The sequence below is a fragment of the Typopeltis vanoorti genome, chromosome 10, assembly GCF_054136105.1.
Source record: "Typopeltis vanoorti isolate ZY-2024b chromosome 10, IOZ_Tvanoo_1.0, whole genome shotgun sequence".
In the NCBI taxonomy this organism is placed as follows: Eukaryota; Metazoa; Arthropoda; class Arachnida; order Uropygi; family Thelyphonidae; genus Typopeltis; species Typopeltis vanoorti.
The window spans coordinates 99,513,289-99,530,817 of NC_143558.1; the positions used below are offsets into that span (position 1 = coordinate 99,513,289).

Here is a 17,529-nt window from a genome sequence, read left to right on the forward strand (position 1 = left end):
GGTTTACTAACTGAAATGAGTGTTGTACAATATCATCCAAATGAGTGGCATTTATTTATCGACAGTTCAAGCAGACGTCTCAAGTGTGTCTTACTACACAATGGGAATGTATATGGCTCAATTCCTATTGGTAATTCAGTCCACTTAAAGGAAACATATGAGGACATTGAAAAGGTTCTGACGTTATTAAAATATACAGACCATAACTGGATCATCTGTGTGGATCTTAAAATGGTGAACTTTTTACTTGGCAAAGAGGATATACAAAGTTTCCGTGTTTTCTATGCTTCTGGGATAGTCGAGCTAGACACCAACACTGGAGTCAGAAACATTGGCCTCTTAGAATATCCTTAAATGTTGGAGAACAGAATGTTATAAATCAACCTTTAATCGACAGAGAAAAAATCATTTTTCCACCTCTATGCATCAAACTAGGTCTTATGAAGCAGTATGTTAAAGCTTTAGATTTACAAGGTGACTGTTTCCAATACATATGTGAAAAATTTCCATGACTTAGTTATGAAAAAATTAAAGCCGGTGTATTTCATGGACCACAAATTAGAACTTTAATGAGAGACTGAAATTTCATCAATTCTATGAACGAAATTGAGAAAGAGGCCTGGACTTTGTTTACGATGGTTGCAAATAATTTTCTTGGAAACAAAAAAGTGTGCAATTACAAAGATCCAGTGGAAATAATGCTTGAAAATTTCCAGCGCCTAGGTTGCAACATGAGCATGAAGCTTCATTTCCTATACAGTCATCTTGATAGATTTCCCGAGAATTTAGGTGCTGTAAGCGATGAACAAGGCAAAAGATTTCATCAAGACTTAAAAACTATGGAAGATCGGTACCAAGGAAGATGGGATTCTCACATGATGGCCGACTACTGTTGGAGTATTCAAAGGGATTGCCAAAACAGAATTCACAGCAGAAATTGCTACAAACAAAAATTTATTACCTGAAACTCATGTGTAAGTAAAATTGTTATTTTTTTATAAATATTCTTGTAATTTTTAATGAATATTGTTAAGGAGTTATGTATCTAATTATCGGCCTCTCTCGCATTCAAAGTGCCAGTACATGGCGTTGCAGGTTCTTACGCATTTATTCGTTTACTAACAAGCGAGAGCGGTGAGTGCTCTGATTCTGATCTGCACACCGCTTTGAATAATAGGCTATATCTTCGGGAATTTTTCGTATTTCTTGATAAAAAGTTAGGAACAGATTTTTAAAAGTACATACTTTCAGAAAATAATATTAAAAAATCGATTTTTTTGATCCTCTAAATAGTACTGCCTCCTTAAAACTATCAAAAACTTACAAATTAGCAAAAAGAAAATGCCATAGAGGAAAAACCTGATGTGATAGAGAAAAATGGGTTTGATATTTGAAATCAGCACACCCAAATTAGTAAAAAACAAGTCTCATATAAAAGTCAGCAAAAATTGTGTTGGACTGTGTTATTATTAACATATGACCTCCAAGATTCATTGCGGGAAGTAACACTATCACACACAAAACTCATCCAACAAGCCTTAAACTGATTCAATGTGTCCACAACACATTCAGGCAATGCATTCCACTCACTAACCACTCTCCATTTATTTCATTAAATGTCAAGGGCATGGTTATTTAATGAAACTCTTGCAGTGGGGAAAGTTCCCAAGGAGTGGAAAGAAGGCAAAAATACCAGTCCACAAGCATGGTTCTAGGACAGAAGTTTCCCATTATAGACTAGTCTGTATATCAGCAGTTGTGGTCAAAGTATGGAGAAATTCATTAAGAATAGAGTACAGGACTGGGTTGATGGACATAAGATTCTCTACGATGGTCAGCATGAGTTTCTAAAAGGTAAGTCTTGTTTTAGCAATCTGCTTACATTTTATAAGGTGATAAATGTGTTGGATAAGAGAGATTCATATTTAGTGATATTCTTGAATTTTGCAAAGGCATTTGATAGATTACCACATGAAAGATTGGTGTATAAACTGCAGAAGATGGATTGGATAGCAGATTGGTTAAATGGATCAAAGATTGGCTTTCTACCAGCAGGTTGTGTGTATGATGGAGCAGTGTCTCAGGAAAAGAAGGTGACAAGTGCTGTGTCTCAGGATTCTGTTCTTGGGCCCTACTGTTTAACTTATTTGTTAATAATATTTCATTTGGATTGACTAGGATTCTTCAAATGTCTGCCAATGATGCAAAGTTGCATAGAATTATCAGGAGTACTGCTGATATTAATTCTCTACAGGAAGATTTAAACAGACTTTTAGCTTGGATAGATGAGTGGGGCTATAATTTTAATATTAATAAATGTAAGGTTACATTTAAGGTGCCGAGATATAAGGCTGTGTATTGTATAGGTGAAGCTGTACTTCAGGATGTGGATGATATTCCAAGATCTTTGCATGATGGTAGACAATGGACTAAAGTTCCAAAGGCTCGTTGCAAGTATTGTGAAAGCTGCACATCATATTGCTGCTATGATAAAGATGTGCACAATGTAAGGAATTGCTCCAACTATACAATATGTGCTCAAATTTGGTTCACGTAGTTTTCATTGTGATGTGGAAACACTAGATAAGAGTCCAAAGATAAATGACTAAAATGATATCAGAACTCTCGAGTATTGGTTACTTGAAAACAAAGTCCCAAAAGAAAATAGGAAATAGAACAAGAACTCTGCATACATTATTATTATTTTTCAGACCTTCAAAAAGCATATAATATAATGGAAAATAGAAACTTTAAAAACACTAAACTATACAGTGTAAATGAAACCTTAGCAGAATTATACAGCTTAAATTGGAAGCAAGCAATTACAAATTAAAGGATAAATAACAGGATGATGGTTTGACATTAAACCAGGTATAAGAAAGAGTTGTTTACAACAGTTTGACAGCCATATGCATACTCACTCACTATAATCAACTAAGTAGTTCTGAACAAAGTTCCATAGACAATATGCTATGCTAAATTTGTTCACTATAGAAAAATATTTACTATAATTGTGCCTTATAACAGGCCTGTACAACTTGATTGTCTTTGAGGGCCAAATCCAACTTGGACCACCTGACCAAGGGCCAGATCACTTCGGAACTAGAATCTTAGACTAGTCCACTGCAGCTAAACTTAAGTAAATTTATTAGTAGGTCTACAGTAAATACTAATTAGTATGCATATTTAAATTTTTTTTAGAGAGTTACAATTACAATCACAAGGTGGCGCTAGTGTCCTTGGTGAATGTGGCGATCGTGTTTAGTTAGCCTCGAAAACATGTTTTTAAATTTAAATATAGTGTGGTTATTTGTCTCAAATTGTGCTGCAGTTGTGCATCGGTTAGATACAAGTGTCCATCAGTGGTGTTATTGTTTGGAACTGTGTTTTATATATTGTATTTTCACTGCCATTTGTTTCGCTGCTTCAACGTGTAAAGATGGCGTCCAACAAGAAACATACATCAGTGGCACGCAGGACTTCTACTTCTACATGAAAGGCTGGCTCAGCGTTAGATTTTTTGCAATGGATGCATTGCGGAAACGCTACATGTATGCGCCGAAGAATGTGAAGGATCTGTGGTCGGTCTGGCTAAATGAGAAGAAAGAAAATGTCGACTTATGTGAGAAGTGTAGGCTGGAGTGTTTACAAATGAAAGCTGACATTGGGACCGTAGCGGAAGAACTTTGGTGGGAGTTCATGAAAATGAAAAATGACCTTCATCTCCTGCATGAGGAATTGGAAGTGCTCAGTAAGGAGATACTGGAAGTTAAAACTGAGTTTAATGTGTTAAACAGAGAAATTAGGACTATAGAGATTACTTTAGCTGAAGTAACTAGAACAGGATTATGTATGGGTGAGTCTTTGGTGAATGATGCAGTAAAAAATAGTATAGGAGTGATTGGGAGTCAACAAAATAAAACCACAAGTGGCCTAGAAGAAACGAGATGTCGTGAGAGTGTGTGTGTGGGGGGGGGGGGGTAAGTAATAGAGCGTTGAGTAATGAAACTGGGAGAGTCATGCTGAATAGCTTAGAAAATGAGTCCATGAGTGACGCTTGTGTGGACTTGAATGAAGTTAAGAGTGGTAAGATATATGGTGATTCTATGATTAAGGGTATGGAGAGTGGTATGCATGAGGAGTGCTTGGCTGGTGGGACAATAGAAAGAGTGGCTTTAGCAATAAAGAGAGGGCATGAAGCAGACAAGATGATAGTTATGGTGGGTACAAATGACCTGAGTTGAGGTATAAATCGGGTAGGAAAAGATTTAAGAACATTGTTAGATATTGTGAAGAGGAAAAGTTTAAATGGGAGGATAGTGTGTGTGCTGCCTCGTTTAGACAATTACGAGTAAAGTAGACGAGCGATGATAATGAATAACATGATTGCAAGAATGTGCAAAAAAAAAGGTCTGGAATTTGTTGATGTTTGGAGAGTGTTTGAAGGAAAAAGACAGTTGTATGCTAGAGATGGACTGCATCTGAACATGGAAGGACATAAGCTTCTTCAAACAGTAACTTCTTCAATCAAGCGATTGAAGAAGTTACTGTTTTCTGAACAAGTTGAAGTAATTGGGCAGGGAAACTAATATTGAAATGGTTGAATGTCAGAGAGAGAAACTTTAGCACTGATTGTATATTTATTGATCCTTATATGCAGAATAAATTGCAGAAGAGAGGGGATAAAAATCGGTGGGACTACTGAAATTAGTGACTTATATATCGATTCTAAAGCGGGTACAAGATCTAGAGGGAATCGGCAATTTTTGTATACCAATGCAAGAAGCATTCGAAATAAGATATAAGAATTTTTGGCATTAGTCAGTGCAATCTCACCAAAAGTTGTAGGCATTAGTGAAACTCGGCTGTCAGCAGAAGATGTGATCACTGGAATTGAATGTGATGGGTACAGTATTTTCAGGAAGGATAGAGAAGATAGAACAGGGGGAGATGTACTGTTGATGATAGCTGATGTGTTGCAGCCAAAGAAAGTAATATACCAAGATGATAGACATGTGAATGAGAGTTCATTTTGGGCAGTTTGGTGCAAAATAGTGACCAATGCAACCAAATATACAGTTGGATGCTGCTATAGGCCAGGGAGTACAGGGGGAGATATTGAATTCATACATCAGCAAATTAGTGCAATGAGTGCAGGTTTAGTGATTATTATGGGGGGTTTTAATTATGGTGATATCAATTGGAAAGAGGAAATATCACGTAGCAAAAAGGAAATGGAGTTCATACATCTTCTACGGGATAATTACTTGAAACAGCACATAACTGAAGGGACACGTGGTGTGAGAGTGTTGGACCTGGTTATCGGTTCAGAGGTTATATGCATAAGTAAGGTGTCCTTGTCACCTATTAATTGGTGAAAGCGATCATGTGGTATTGACTTGGGAGGGTGCAAAATCTATGGATTTTTCTGTTAAGAAGGGGTATATATAGAACTACAGATTAGGCAATTATAACAAGCTTCGGAGTGAGCTTGCAGCCATCCCATGGCAGAACATATTGCAGGGGGAAAGATGTTAGCAGTGCATGGGATAAAATCAGTGGGTATCTGAGGAAAGCAATATCAGATTGTGTCTCCATGGTCAGGAAGTCAAACAAGGCAGGTGTTAGATGGATGAGCAGTAGTATCAAGCTTGATCTGCAAAAAAATAAAATGTTATGGAGAATTTACAAGGAGAAAGGTGATCAGTACACCCACAAGCAGTACAAGGCTCAAGCTAGGAAGGTTACCAGCATAGTAAGAAAAGCTAAATCAGATTATGAGAAGACCTTAGCCAAAGAGTTCTTCCGGTATGTGGTAAGTAAAAGGAAGAATGACTTCGGAAGGATAACTTTAGTGGATGCTGATGGTATTGAGGTGACAAAATCAGATGTAATAGTCGAGTCACTGAGTGATTACTTTTCAAAAGTCTATCACCCAAGTGAGGATATCTTTGTACCTGTAGCAATAACTAATGTGGGAATTGAAGTTAAGAAATCAGAGGTATTTAATACATTGCAAAATTTAAATGCAAACACTGCTGTAAGCTTAGATGGAATATCAGCTCGGGTGTTGTGTGAATGTGCAAATGAATTGTCAACCCCTCTTACCTGGATATTTAATTTACGTTTGAACTCTGGTATGGTCGCTAGGGAGTGGAAGTTAGGAAAAGTGGTTCCTTTGCATAACGGTGGCTCTAAAACTGTTGAAGTTAATTACAGACCAATCACCATCTCAGGAGTAGTGGTAAAAGTATTGGAAAAGTTGGTTAAAGACAAAATTCAAGAATGGGTGGATCAGGATATGATACTCTATAGAGGCCAACATGGTTTTGTTAAAGGTAGATTCTGCTTTAGCAATCTATTTACTTTTCATAATAGAATGACATCTGAGTTGGACAAAGGAACTGGCTACACAGTGGTACTTCTGGATTTTGCTAAGGCTTTTGACAGCATTCCCCATGGAACACTGTTACGCAAATTGGAGCAGATGGGAATGGAAACTAAATTGATGATATGGATAGGAGAATGGCTTACGGAGAGATAACAGACGGTGGTGTATGAAGGAGCCGAGTCCAGGATGAGGCAGGTGACCATTGGTGTGCCTCAGGGCCCTGTGCTTATGCCACTGTTGTTTAATTTGTATATAAATGATATAGGAAATGGCTTACAGGGAGATATTCAGGTGTTTGCTGATGATGCAAAGTTGGGTAGCACAATAAAAAATCAAGCTGACGTTGAAAGCTTTTGATTTAAATAAGCTGGTAGAATGGGCAAAAGATAATGGATGTCAGTTCAATGTGGAAAAGTAAAGTCATGCATTTTGGGATTAAAAGATTACCAGCTGTCTACTACACTGATGGAACAGTACTCTAAGAGATTGATGAGGCTAGAGATTTAGGGGTGTTGGTAGATAGGGAGATGAAGTTCAGAGGACACATTGTTAAGGTGTCCAAGATTGCACATAGGATTACTTGGTTACTGAGGAACACACTGGCCTCCAGAGATAAAGAGGTTATTATTCCCCTTTATAAAGCATTGATACTTCCACATTTGGATTACTGTGCTCAGGTCTGGTCACCTGGATTCCTTGGAGATGAGGAGGCTGTTGAGAGGGTTCAGAGAACAGTGACCAAGTTGGTGAGTGATGTAAAAAATGTTCCCTACATTGATAGATTGAGAGCTTGTGGATTGCAGAGGTTGGAGGGTAGGCGGAGAAGAGGGGATATGATAGAAACGTTTAAATTACTGAAAGGTTTTTATAGGATTGATGCAAGGGAAATGTTTCAGCTGCATGATAGTGATGGAAGAACAAGAGGTCATCCCTGGAAATTAAAGAAGAGTGTGGTTAACAAGGGTGTCAAAACAAGGTTTTTTGTCTGGAGGGTGGTGAATGAGTGGAATTCATTGCCTGACTTAGTTGTGAGCTCTTCGTCTGTAAATGAATTCAAGAAGAGATATGACAGATATTGTTTTGCTAGTTTGGGTCTCCCGCGATGAGTCTACTGACTCCATGGAGATACCCCTAATAATAATAATAATGATTATAATCAAAATTATTTACAAACAGATATGGCTGCAAAATTTCTCAAGAAAAACCACTTAAACATAAACAGAAAGTGTGAAAATATCGTACTCATTCTCAGTGAAATATCAGTGACTGAATGTCACATTGTATTTCTTTGTTGCCACTATTTTATCAAAGTTTGGTGTCCTGTTTGAAGTGACCGTTCTTAATATGGCTTCTAAATTGATATCACTTAAAGATGAACGCTGTTTGGTTTTGTTCAAGTTCATGACCGAAAATGTTTGTTTACGAGTATATGTGCTCCCAAACATACAAAATATTTGGTAGGCAGTATCCAACAAACTTTTAAATTTATTCTGATCCAGAATAGAATAAAACTCTTGTAAAGTAATCTCCTTATGCTTGACCCAATAGTTTTCAGAACACTGGAGATCAATAACTTCCATCTGGAGTTCGTCAGGTAGATTTCCTGCCTCAACAGAAAATGGATCCTCAATCACTTTTATGCGGACTTCGTTCGTCATTACACAGTGGCATTCTTTTCTGAAACTCCTCACTTAGAAGTGATATGTGCTTCTTATATTTTCCACCCAATATTGAATAATATTCTGATGGAATATTCTGTCAACAAGTTAAGAAATGTGACATATTCCCCTTAGCAAGTTGATTTTCAAACAAACTTAATTTCATTTTGAATGCCTTTATAAGAGACATTAACTGAAAAACAAACTTATTTTTTCCTTGAAGCTGTAAGTTAAGGTTCATTCAAGTGACCCAAAATGTCACACAAGAAAGATGAATCTTGATTCCATTCTTCATTCATTATTTCTGGGAATTTTTCCATATCTTCTTGAGATTCCAAAAATTCAACTAGTTCATTTTTTAGAGTGACAAAGCATGAGAAAACTTCACCATGACTCAACCAACGTACTTCAGTGTGGTATGGTAAATCCCAGTACTTGGCACTGTTTTCTTCTAGAAACGGCTGAAACATTCTGTGTTTCAAACCCCGAGCTCGAATATAGTTGACCAGAACAAATGCTACTTTAATCACATGATCAAACTGCAAAACCTTTGAACATAATACCTGCTGATGAATTAGGCAGTGAAATTTTGTCAATGGTTTACCTGCATACTGCTCAATAAATGTTACAGCACCAATATTTTTTCCACACATAGATGGGGCACCATCAGTGCAAACTGCTACTAAATTCTTGAAATTTAAGGATAGTTTTTCGGTTACACACATCTTTACATTTTCTGCGATCTCCATTCCTGTTGTTCTTCCTTTCATTGAACAGAAACCAGCAAGCTCCTCTGTCACCTCAAAATTCTTATTAACACCTCTTACACATATTAAAATATGTGCAGTATCTTTCACATCAGTACTTTCATCCGTAGCAAGCAAATAATAGACAAATTCACTAGTCAATTTTTGCAGGTTATCTTTAAGATCCTTGGCAATATCAGCCACCCTGCATTGAACAGTCATACGGGACAAACTTATATTTTCAAAATTATTTTTCTTATCACGACACAATTAGGAAACGGCAATCATCAGACATTTTTATTATCAACTCTACCTCAGTAAATGATTTGCCAGCACAAATTATTTCTTGTGATATTTTTAAGCTTACCTTTGTGCCCACTTCATTTGCAGACATCACTTTTTTAAAGGCTTGTTGCTCACCACTAAGGACTTTCAATAACTTTGCTGCTTTTATTTGCTTTTCACTTGCATCCAACTTGCCAAGGTTAAGATGTTTCGATTCAAAATGACGTCTCAGATTGTACTCTTTCGGCACAGCGATAGATTCCCGGCAAACAATGCACACTACTTTGTCCTTAAAAAAATTAAGAAAATATTTGTTTGTCCACTCAGGGTTAAATGCTCGAAGTTCCGAATCTATTTTACACTTTTACTTAAGCTCATTGTGTCAAGATTGATAATGTTAATTACAAAAAACTAATGGCGAAAAACTCACAAAAATGCAGGTTATGATAACAGTTATGTAATGTATTGCTCCAGCTACAACCAACCACTACACTGCCAAAGCCAGTCAAGGCACGACCAACTTTGTGTAATACGATTCGTTCTCGTTCGTAGACATCAAGTCATTATCACGGAGATGTAACTTTGAATTTCCCTGCAGCGACACTAGTGCTAACAAAACCTCGAAGCGATTGTAATAATTTGTTATTAAATATGACAGTGAGAATAACTCCAAATGCAATTTATTGTCAAGTTGAAAGAACAAACACATCTCCTTGCGGATATGTATAATGTTATGCGTTAAGGGAAGGGTCACTACCCAGACTAGTTTCGACTTTTATTGAGGTCTCTTCAGTGGGAGCCAGGCCCAAGTGGAGATACCAGGCAGAAGCATTAGCAAGGTCATCTCCACCTATAGGAGTTGCCAAACGGTGTGCCACCTTTTTATTAAATTACTCTGGATTTAGAGAAAGGTGTTGAAAGTTTATTTTTCACTTGGTTAGAGTATAATAATTTTAGTTTAATCCTTTATCCAAGTGTGAGCAAACAAAGTTTGTGCCTGAAAGTATCTTCAGGACTTGGCATAACATTATACATATCCACAAGGAGATGTGTTTTGCATAATGGGAGATACTGAGATAGGAGTGATGTTATCTTGCTCCACCTTTGCAATGAGTTGCCCAGTGTTGTACCACCTTACCCCAGTCCTGAAAATACTTTCAGGCGCAAACTTTGTTTGCTCACACTTGGATGAAGGATTAAACTAAATTTATTATAGTCTAACCAAGTGAAAAATAAACTTTCAAAAAAAGTTATTTAAACAAATGATACAAAACCTGAAAACAAGAACTATTATGCTTAGTTCTTTAAAGGGGCAGATGACATTCTCTTAAAGTAATTTCACAAATCATCTTCAAAACAATGGTCACAAAAAATTTGATATGAAAATCAGCAATAAAAAGTTAAAATCCACCACATTTTCAATCACGAGCCTAGAGAATGAGGATGCATTTTGGCTACTTGGGTACAATTTTCATGAAGATCACATATGGATAATGTGATCTTCATGAAAATGGATAATAAAATAAACAAGGGTTTAAAACTTATATAGAATAATAGTTTTTGGTAATAAAATTCATGAGTCTGACACAAACCTGAGAGCAGCAACCGCACTACAGGGCAGTGCATTCCAGTAACATTTCCAGATGTTTTGTGAGTCACTTTATTATAAAATATAATATGATACAATATATGGAAAGTAAATATAAAGTACAGTACATAAAATATTATCTCTTAATTGAAACGTGCAGTAAATTTAGAAAGGATATACATCTCACTTAACACTAAATGAACTTACCTCCACCACATGTATGTGAACATTCTCCATAATTGCCAAATATCCATGAATATGTATCTGGTTGAGCATTGCTAACTCCATTAGGAATGGAATATTCATAAGAGATGCCTTGATTTTTTGACTGGTATAATAACTGAAATATTATTTCATTAATCACCATCCAAAATAAACTACTGAATTCTTATATTTCAAGATATTTTAATGATCTCTTAAATATTTTAATAGTAATTAATTACTGATAATAGACAAACTTAAAATTTCTGATAATAGCAAAACTTAAAATTACTGATAATAGCAAAACTCTAAATGTAATTCAGTCTTAACGATTAACTAGTAACACAGTAAATTAATCCCACTTTGATGCAGTTACCTGTCTAAATATAATTATTATTACTAATTAATCAGAATACAGTCACAAGACTGGATGGGGTTAATGACTTTAACTGTTGCAATGTCTGCCATATACGAAGCATCTAATATCAGCTGACTTATGTTTTAATATTAGTAGAAATGCACAATCCCTCCCCTGATGGAATTTGAACACTATCTGGAGGGAGGCAACAGGAACATAATGATGCTACATCTATTTTCTACACAGCTACATTAATGGAAATAAAACATATTTTCATCCATTTTTAGGTGAACTTTGCAAAATTCATAGGAACTTATTACATTTGTTTTGTTCATCCTTCATGTCCAGACTTGTGCATGGACAGAAAGACTGTCTATATATAATAAAAAGGATATGATAAACCTTCTTATTAACTAAAAGATGCCCCCCAGTGGGCTAAATTGGGTTGCCTTGGCCGTTGGGTTGACGGTCTTTTTTGAGAAGTATACATTCTAAGACCATCAGCCAAATGGCCAAGACAATCCAATTTAGCCCATTAGGGGACATCTTTTAGAACTGTAAGACCACCTTCTGTTGCCTTTCTTCAGCCTCATTTGCTTAGTGTGAGTGCCCGCATGCCCATATCATTGTTTTTTGTGATCCCTGAAGATGGCAATGTAATATTTGAAATATAGGTAGTTATTAATTAAAGTTCTTATAATTAATAATCTAGTTTACGTTGTCATTTCCAAAAAAAAAATTAGAAGCTATGTCTAACCAACTTATAAGCTTATATCTAATGGAATGAAAAGCCTTCCTAAGAGCTTTTCAACTACAATTAAACATTAGAAGATATTCCAAAATAAATCACATATGAAAATAAAAGCATGTTAAATTTAAACCACTCAACTGGTTTTGTGCTCCATCTCATATTATTTAGGAGATTTAAAAAAAGTACAAAATTATGATATTATAATCAGAGAAAACTGACTTTCGAGCATTGGTAATAGGAGGACCGAACTCAGATAATATTTTCATATATACATTATATTATTTTTTTTTATGTAGCTCCCACACACAAATACCGCAAATGGACGAAGGATTTTTTTTAATATATTTTTATTAAAATTTATATCTTTTGAATTTTTATTTATTTTTACTCAGTCCAGAAACCCTATTCTGGAGACCAAAACATGGAACTTTTTCAAACCACTTGCAGGTGCCTCCAACAGGAAAGATGGTGGTCTCACAGGGATGATTAAATTCATCTCCCACGTAATTTGTGTGTGATGTGGTGGCATTCGATGGCCATCATGCATTTTATCTGAACAGATATACATGAATAATATAATGCATATGCAAATATTAGCTAAAGTATTCAATAGCTATTCTTACTAGTGTTTGAGTGCTGCCAGTTTCTCTGATTATATCATAAGTTTCTACTTTTTTTCCCTACTGAAAAAACAAACCATAAGAAAAATGAAATTAATACAGCAATAATTTAAAAAATAAAAATAGTGTTATTCAAGACAACTGCATCCTGAATTTCTAGGAAGGGAAAAAAAAACCTAGCATTCTCATAGTACTGAAAGGCCTTTTTATCCTGGGAACTCAGGATTTTCATTCCCTCAAAACAGGCAAAAACCAGCCAGATGAACATTATCATCATCATTATCACCTAAGACTAATTAGTAGTATAGTGGTTAGCATCCCTGCTGTCACACGGGAGACCGGGGTTCGATTCCCTGCAGGGAGTTCAATGTTTTGAACTACTTTTTTAAGTGGCAGGAACAAATGATTTGAAAGGAGATAAAATTGCTATGAGAGAGGACTTAAAGGAATTATTAGAGGTAGCAAAAGAAAAGAGTGAGAGAGTTAGGATAGTGAGTCTGTTGCTGCGGTATGACAGAGAAGAGTTCAGAAGGAGTGCCATAATTGCAAATGACTGCGCAGGTTATGCAGAAGATGCGGTGTGGAGTTTGTGGACGTGTGGAGTGAGTTTGATGGGCGAAAGGATTTGTACAAGATGGATGGCTTGCATCTGAATGGATTTGGTGTGCGGAGAATGGAAAAAGTGTTGCTGAATGAAGTGAAAGTGGATGTGCAAAATCAGGGAAACTAGAACCATTGGGGGGGGAGAATATGCAGGCATCAGTGAGGCAGTTGAATGTAAGAATGTATATAATGTGCCTGAGCTAGTACGAAGGACAAGAGATAAGAATGGGACAGTTAGTATAATGCATCAAGATAGGGGTGGGGGCAAATGGACCCCTCTGTTTCATGTATACTAATGCCAGGAGTATTGGGAACAAGAAGTAAGAATTTTTGGCCTTGGTCAGCTCTTCCTGGCCATGTTTTACTAATTGGCATTAGCAAAACTTGGCTGACAGAAGATGATATAGTTAGCGGGATAGAATGTGAAGGGTATAGTGTGTTCAGGAGGAACAGAGAGAATAAAATGGGGGGAGGAGTGTTATTGATGATAGTTGATGAACTGCAGCCAAGAAGAATAGAAGTTGAATTGCAGGATAGTGAAATGAGCTTATTTGAGGCTATTTGGTGTGAGATTGAGACTAGCAGAACAAAATATACAGTTTAGTGCTGCTATAGACCAGGTGATGGAATAGATGGTGGAGATAGTATGCATAAACAAATTTATGCAATGAGTGGAAGGAGGATAATTATTATAGGGGATTTCAACTATGGTAACATTGATTGGAAGGAGAGGACACATGTGAGGAAGGAAGTGAATTTTATGCAGTTATTAAGGGATAGCTATCTGAGACAGCATGTAATGGAAAATACTAGGGGTTCGAGAGTGCTTAACCTAGTAATAGCATCTGAGAACTTGACTGTAATGAATATGACCACGTTGCCACCAATTAGTGAAAGTGATCATAAGGTTCTGACCTGGGAGGTGGCTAAATGTGTGAAATTTTCGATTAAGACAGGGTACATGTGGAATTACCATGCTGGTAAGTATGAAAAGCTTAGGAGATTGCTTGGTTCAGTGCCTTGGCATGTAAAACTGCAAGGGATGGATGTTGATAGTGCGTGGGAAGTGGTCAAGGAGCGTTTGCAGGAGGTAATGGCTGACTCTATACCTACAGTCCCGAATAGTAAATCAAGTAGGGGTTAAATAGATGAATAACACCATTAAGCTTGAGCTGCAAAAAAAGAAACAACTGTGGAGGGAATTTAAGGAGAAGGTCACCTTCAGGCTTACGAATGGTATAAAGCGCAATCCAGAAGGTTGACGAGTGTGGTAAGACAAGCAAAAGGGGATTATGAATGGAAATTAGCTATGCAAGCTAAAGAGAATCCCAAACAGTTTTTTCGATATGCTACAAGTAAGAGAAAAACTGTACACAGCAGAATGATTTCAAGGAATACCGATGGTAGGGAGGTCACTGAATCAGTTGATATAGTGGAATTACTGAGTGAGCACTTTGCAAGAGTATATCATCCAGGTAGTGACACTGAAGGAATGAATGAACCATTAGTTTATACGGGAAATGTAGTGAATGAAGTGGAGGTGAATAGTCTATTACAAAACCTTAATGTGAATACATCTGTGGGATTGGTTGGTATACCAGCACGGGTCTTACGTGAAGCAGCTAAAGAATTGTCAGTGTCCTTGACCATACTGTTCAATCTGAGTCTTGGGTCTGGTTTAGTCCCGAAGGAGTGGAAAGAGGAGAAAATAGTCCACTGCATAAAGGAGGATCCAAGACAGCTGTTGCAAATTACCGACCGATCAGCATATCAGTAGTCATTATCAAAGTCTTGGAGAAAGTAGTCAAGAGTAAAATACAGTAATGAATTGATGAAAATGAGACATTGTATGGGGGACAGTATGGTTTTGTGAAGGGTAGATCAAGCCTTAGTAACTTGCTCAAGTTTTATAACACAGTGATGGCTGAACTGGATAAGGATAATGGGTTGGTTTACAGTGATTCTGCTGGACGTGGCTAAGGCCTTTGACAGGATACCACATGGAATTCTAATCTGCAAACTGCAACATATGGGAATGGATATAGGATTGGTGAGATGGGTAGGTGGGTGGTTGATGCAGAGATATCAGAGAGTAGTTTATTCAGGAGCAGAGTCCAAAAGATGGCCTGTGACAAATGGTGTGCCACAAGGTTCTGTTCTTGTACCACTACTATTTAATTTGTTCATTAATGATATAGGAAAAGATCTGAGAGGAACAGTTCATTTGTTTCCTGATGATGCAAAGTTGGGTAGGGCAACAGTGAATGCAGATGATGTCAGAATTTTGCAGGATGATTTGGATAGATTGGAGGACTGGGCTAAGGAGAATGGATGTCAATTTAATGTGACAAAATGTAAGGTTATGCATTTTGGGGTGAAAAGATTAGCAGAAGCATACCACATTGGTGGAACTGTACTCCAGGAGATTGACGAGGCCAGGGATTGGTAAGTGTTGGTGAACAGGGAGTTGAAGTTTAGGGGGCACATTGCAAAAATGCCTAAATCAGCTCATCAAATCACTTGAATGCTAAAAAATACAGTGACGAGCAGAGACAAGCAAGTTATTGTTCCTCTGTATTGAGCCTTGATAAGACCCCATCTCGACTACTGATTTCGTCGCCTGGGTTTCTTCTAGATGGGGAGGAGGTGAAGAGGATCAAGAGGCGAGTGACCAAGATGATAACAGGTCTATGGAATGAACCTTATGAGAACAGGTTGAGGATTTGTGGGTTGCAGAAATTGGTTGATAGGCAGAGGGGGGGGGGGGGAATATGATTGAGACATTCAAATTACTGAAGGGTTTCTATAGGATTAATTCAGAGGATATTTTTGAGAACAGCACTGGTGGTGGGAGGACTAGGCGCCATCCATGGAAGCTGGGCAAGAGTGTGGTTAGTAAGGGTGTTAGAGCTAGGTTTTTTACTTTTAGAGTGGTGAATGAGTGGAATAAGCTGCCAGAGTCTGTTGTGGGTGCTATGATTGTGAATGAGTTCAAGCCAAAGTTTGATAGATACTGTGTGAATGTTGAATAGTTGATGATCATGTTATTCAGGGCCTCCCTCGATGAGTCTAAGGACTCCTTGGAGTTGTCCATGTGTGGCCTAATCAAAGCCTTATACAACGGGACAAGAATCTCCCTACTTCTACAAGTCAGTGTCCTCTGCATAATTTCCAGAAATCTTTGTGCTGTCTTCACAATTTTGGCTATGTGTCCCCTAAATTTCAGATCTGTATCCACTATCACCCCCAGATCTCTTATTTCCTCCACCTCCAACAATATATCCTCACCAAGCATAAATTCTGCATCCCATCTTTGTTTTCCAAATTTTAAAACCTTACATTTTGAAACATTAAACTCGTGTCCTCATTCCTGTGCCCAATCACTCAATTTATTCAAGTCTTCTTGTAAAACCACAACATCTTGTCTACTCTTCAAGGTTTGTCCCAACTTTGCATCATCTACAAACAACTCAATATCTCCATCCAAATCTTTACCAACATCATTAATACACAAGTTAAACAGTAATGGCCCTAAAACACACCTCTGAGGCACACAACTAGTAACTTTCCTTTTACTGGATATCACTCCCCCATACACAACTTGTTGATACCTATCAGATCGCCAGTCTCCAATCCAATGCTACAATCTAATATCCAACCCCATCCTCTCTAGTTTGACTATCAACTTGTCACGTGGTAGTCTATCAAAAGCCTTTGCAAAATCTAAGTATATGTCTGTGTATCCTTCTCCTCTGTCCAAGGAAGCAGTCACCTTATTGTAATAAGTAAGTACATTACTAAAACATGACCTCACTTTAGCAAATCCATGCTGTCCATCAAAGATAATAGCATTGTTGTCAACTCAATTCTGGATCCTAGTTCTCACAAGCTTCTCCAATAACTTAACCACAACACCTGACACACACAAAGGTCTATAATTTGATGCTTGAGTTCTATCATCTCCCTTATGAAGAGGCACAATCTTGCCCCCCCCCCCTTCCACTCCTTAGGAACTTTACCAAGTGCAAGACTCGTATTAAAAAATATGTCAAGGCAGATGTCAACTCCCTTCACACTCCTTCAGAATATGCGGTGATATATTATCAAGTCTCACAGCCTTATTTACATCTAGTTTACTGAACTCCCCAAATGCCTCTTGCTCACTTACAGTCAGTCTCTCCTTCCCATCATCAACTGCTCTCAATCTCTCCATGAAGTCACATTCACAAGATTGAAAGACCTTTATGAACTGCTCATTAAGTATCTCCACTACATCTTCTGCAATAGATGTCTTTATACCATTTTCTCCAATCAATGGCATCCTTCCA

The 17,529-nt window shown here is 37.2% G+C and overlaps 1 protein-coding gene across 3 annotated transcripts in view; it reads right to left on the bottom strand.

The window, feature by feature from the left end:
• LOC150102627 (papilin-like) overlaps positions 1 to 17,529 on the bottom strand; it is an 843,028-nt gene that overhangs the window by 513,629 nt on the left and 311,870 nt on the right. For all 3 annotated transcript variants that reach the window (XM_090399411.1, XM_090399410.1, XM_090399409.1), the window contains one exon: positions 10,876 to 11,008. In XM_090399411.1, the coding sequence (XP_090255537.1) occupies positions 10,876 to 11,008 (133 nt within the window). The remainder of the gene's footprint in view (positions 1 to 10,875; positions 11,009 to 17,529) is intronic.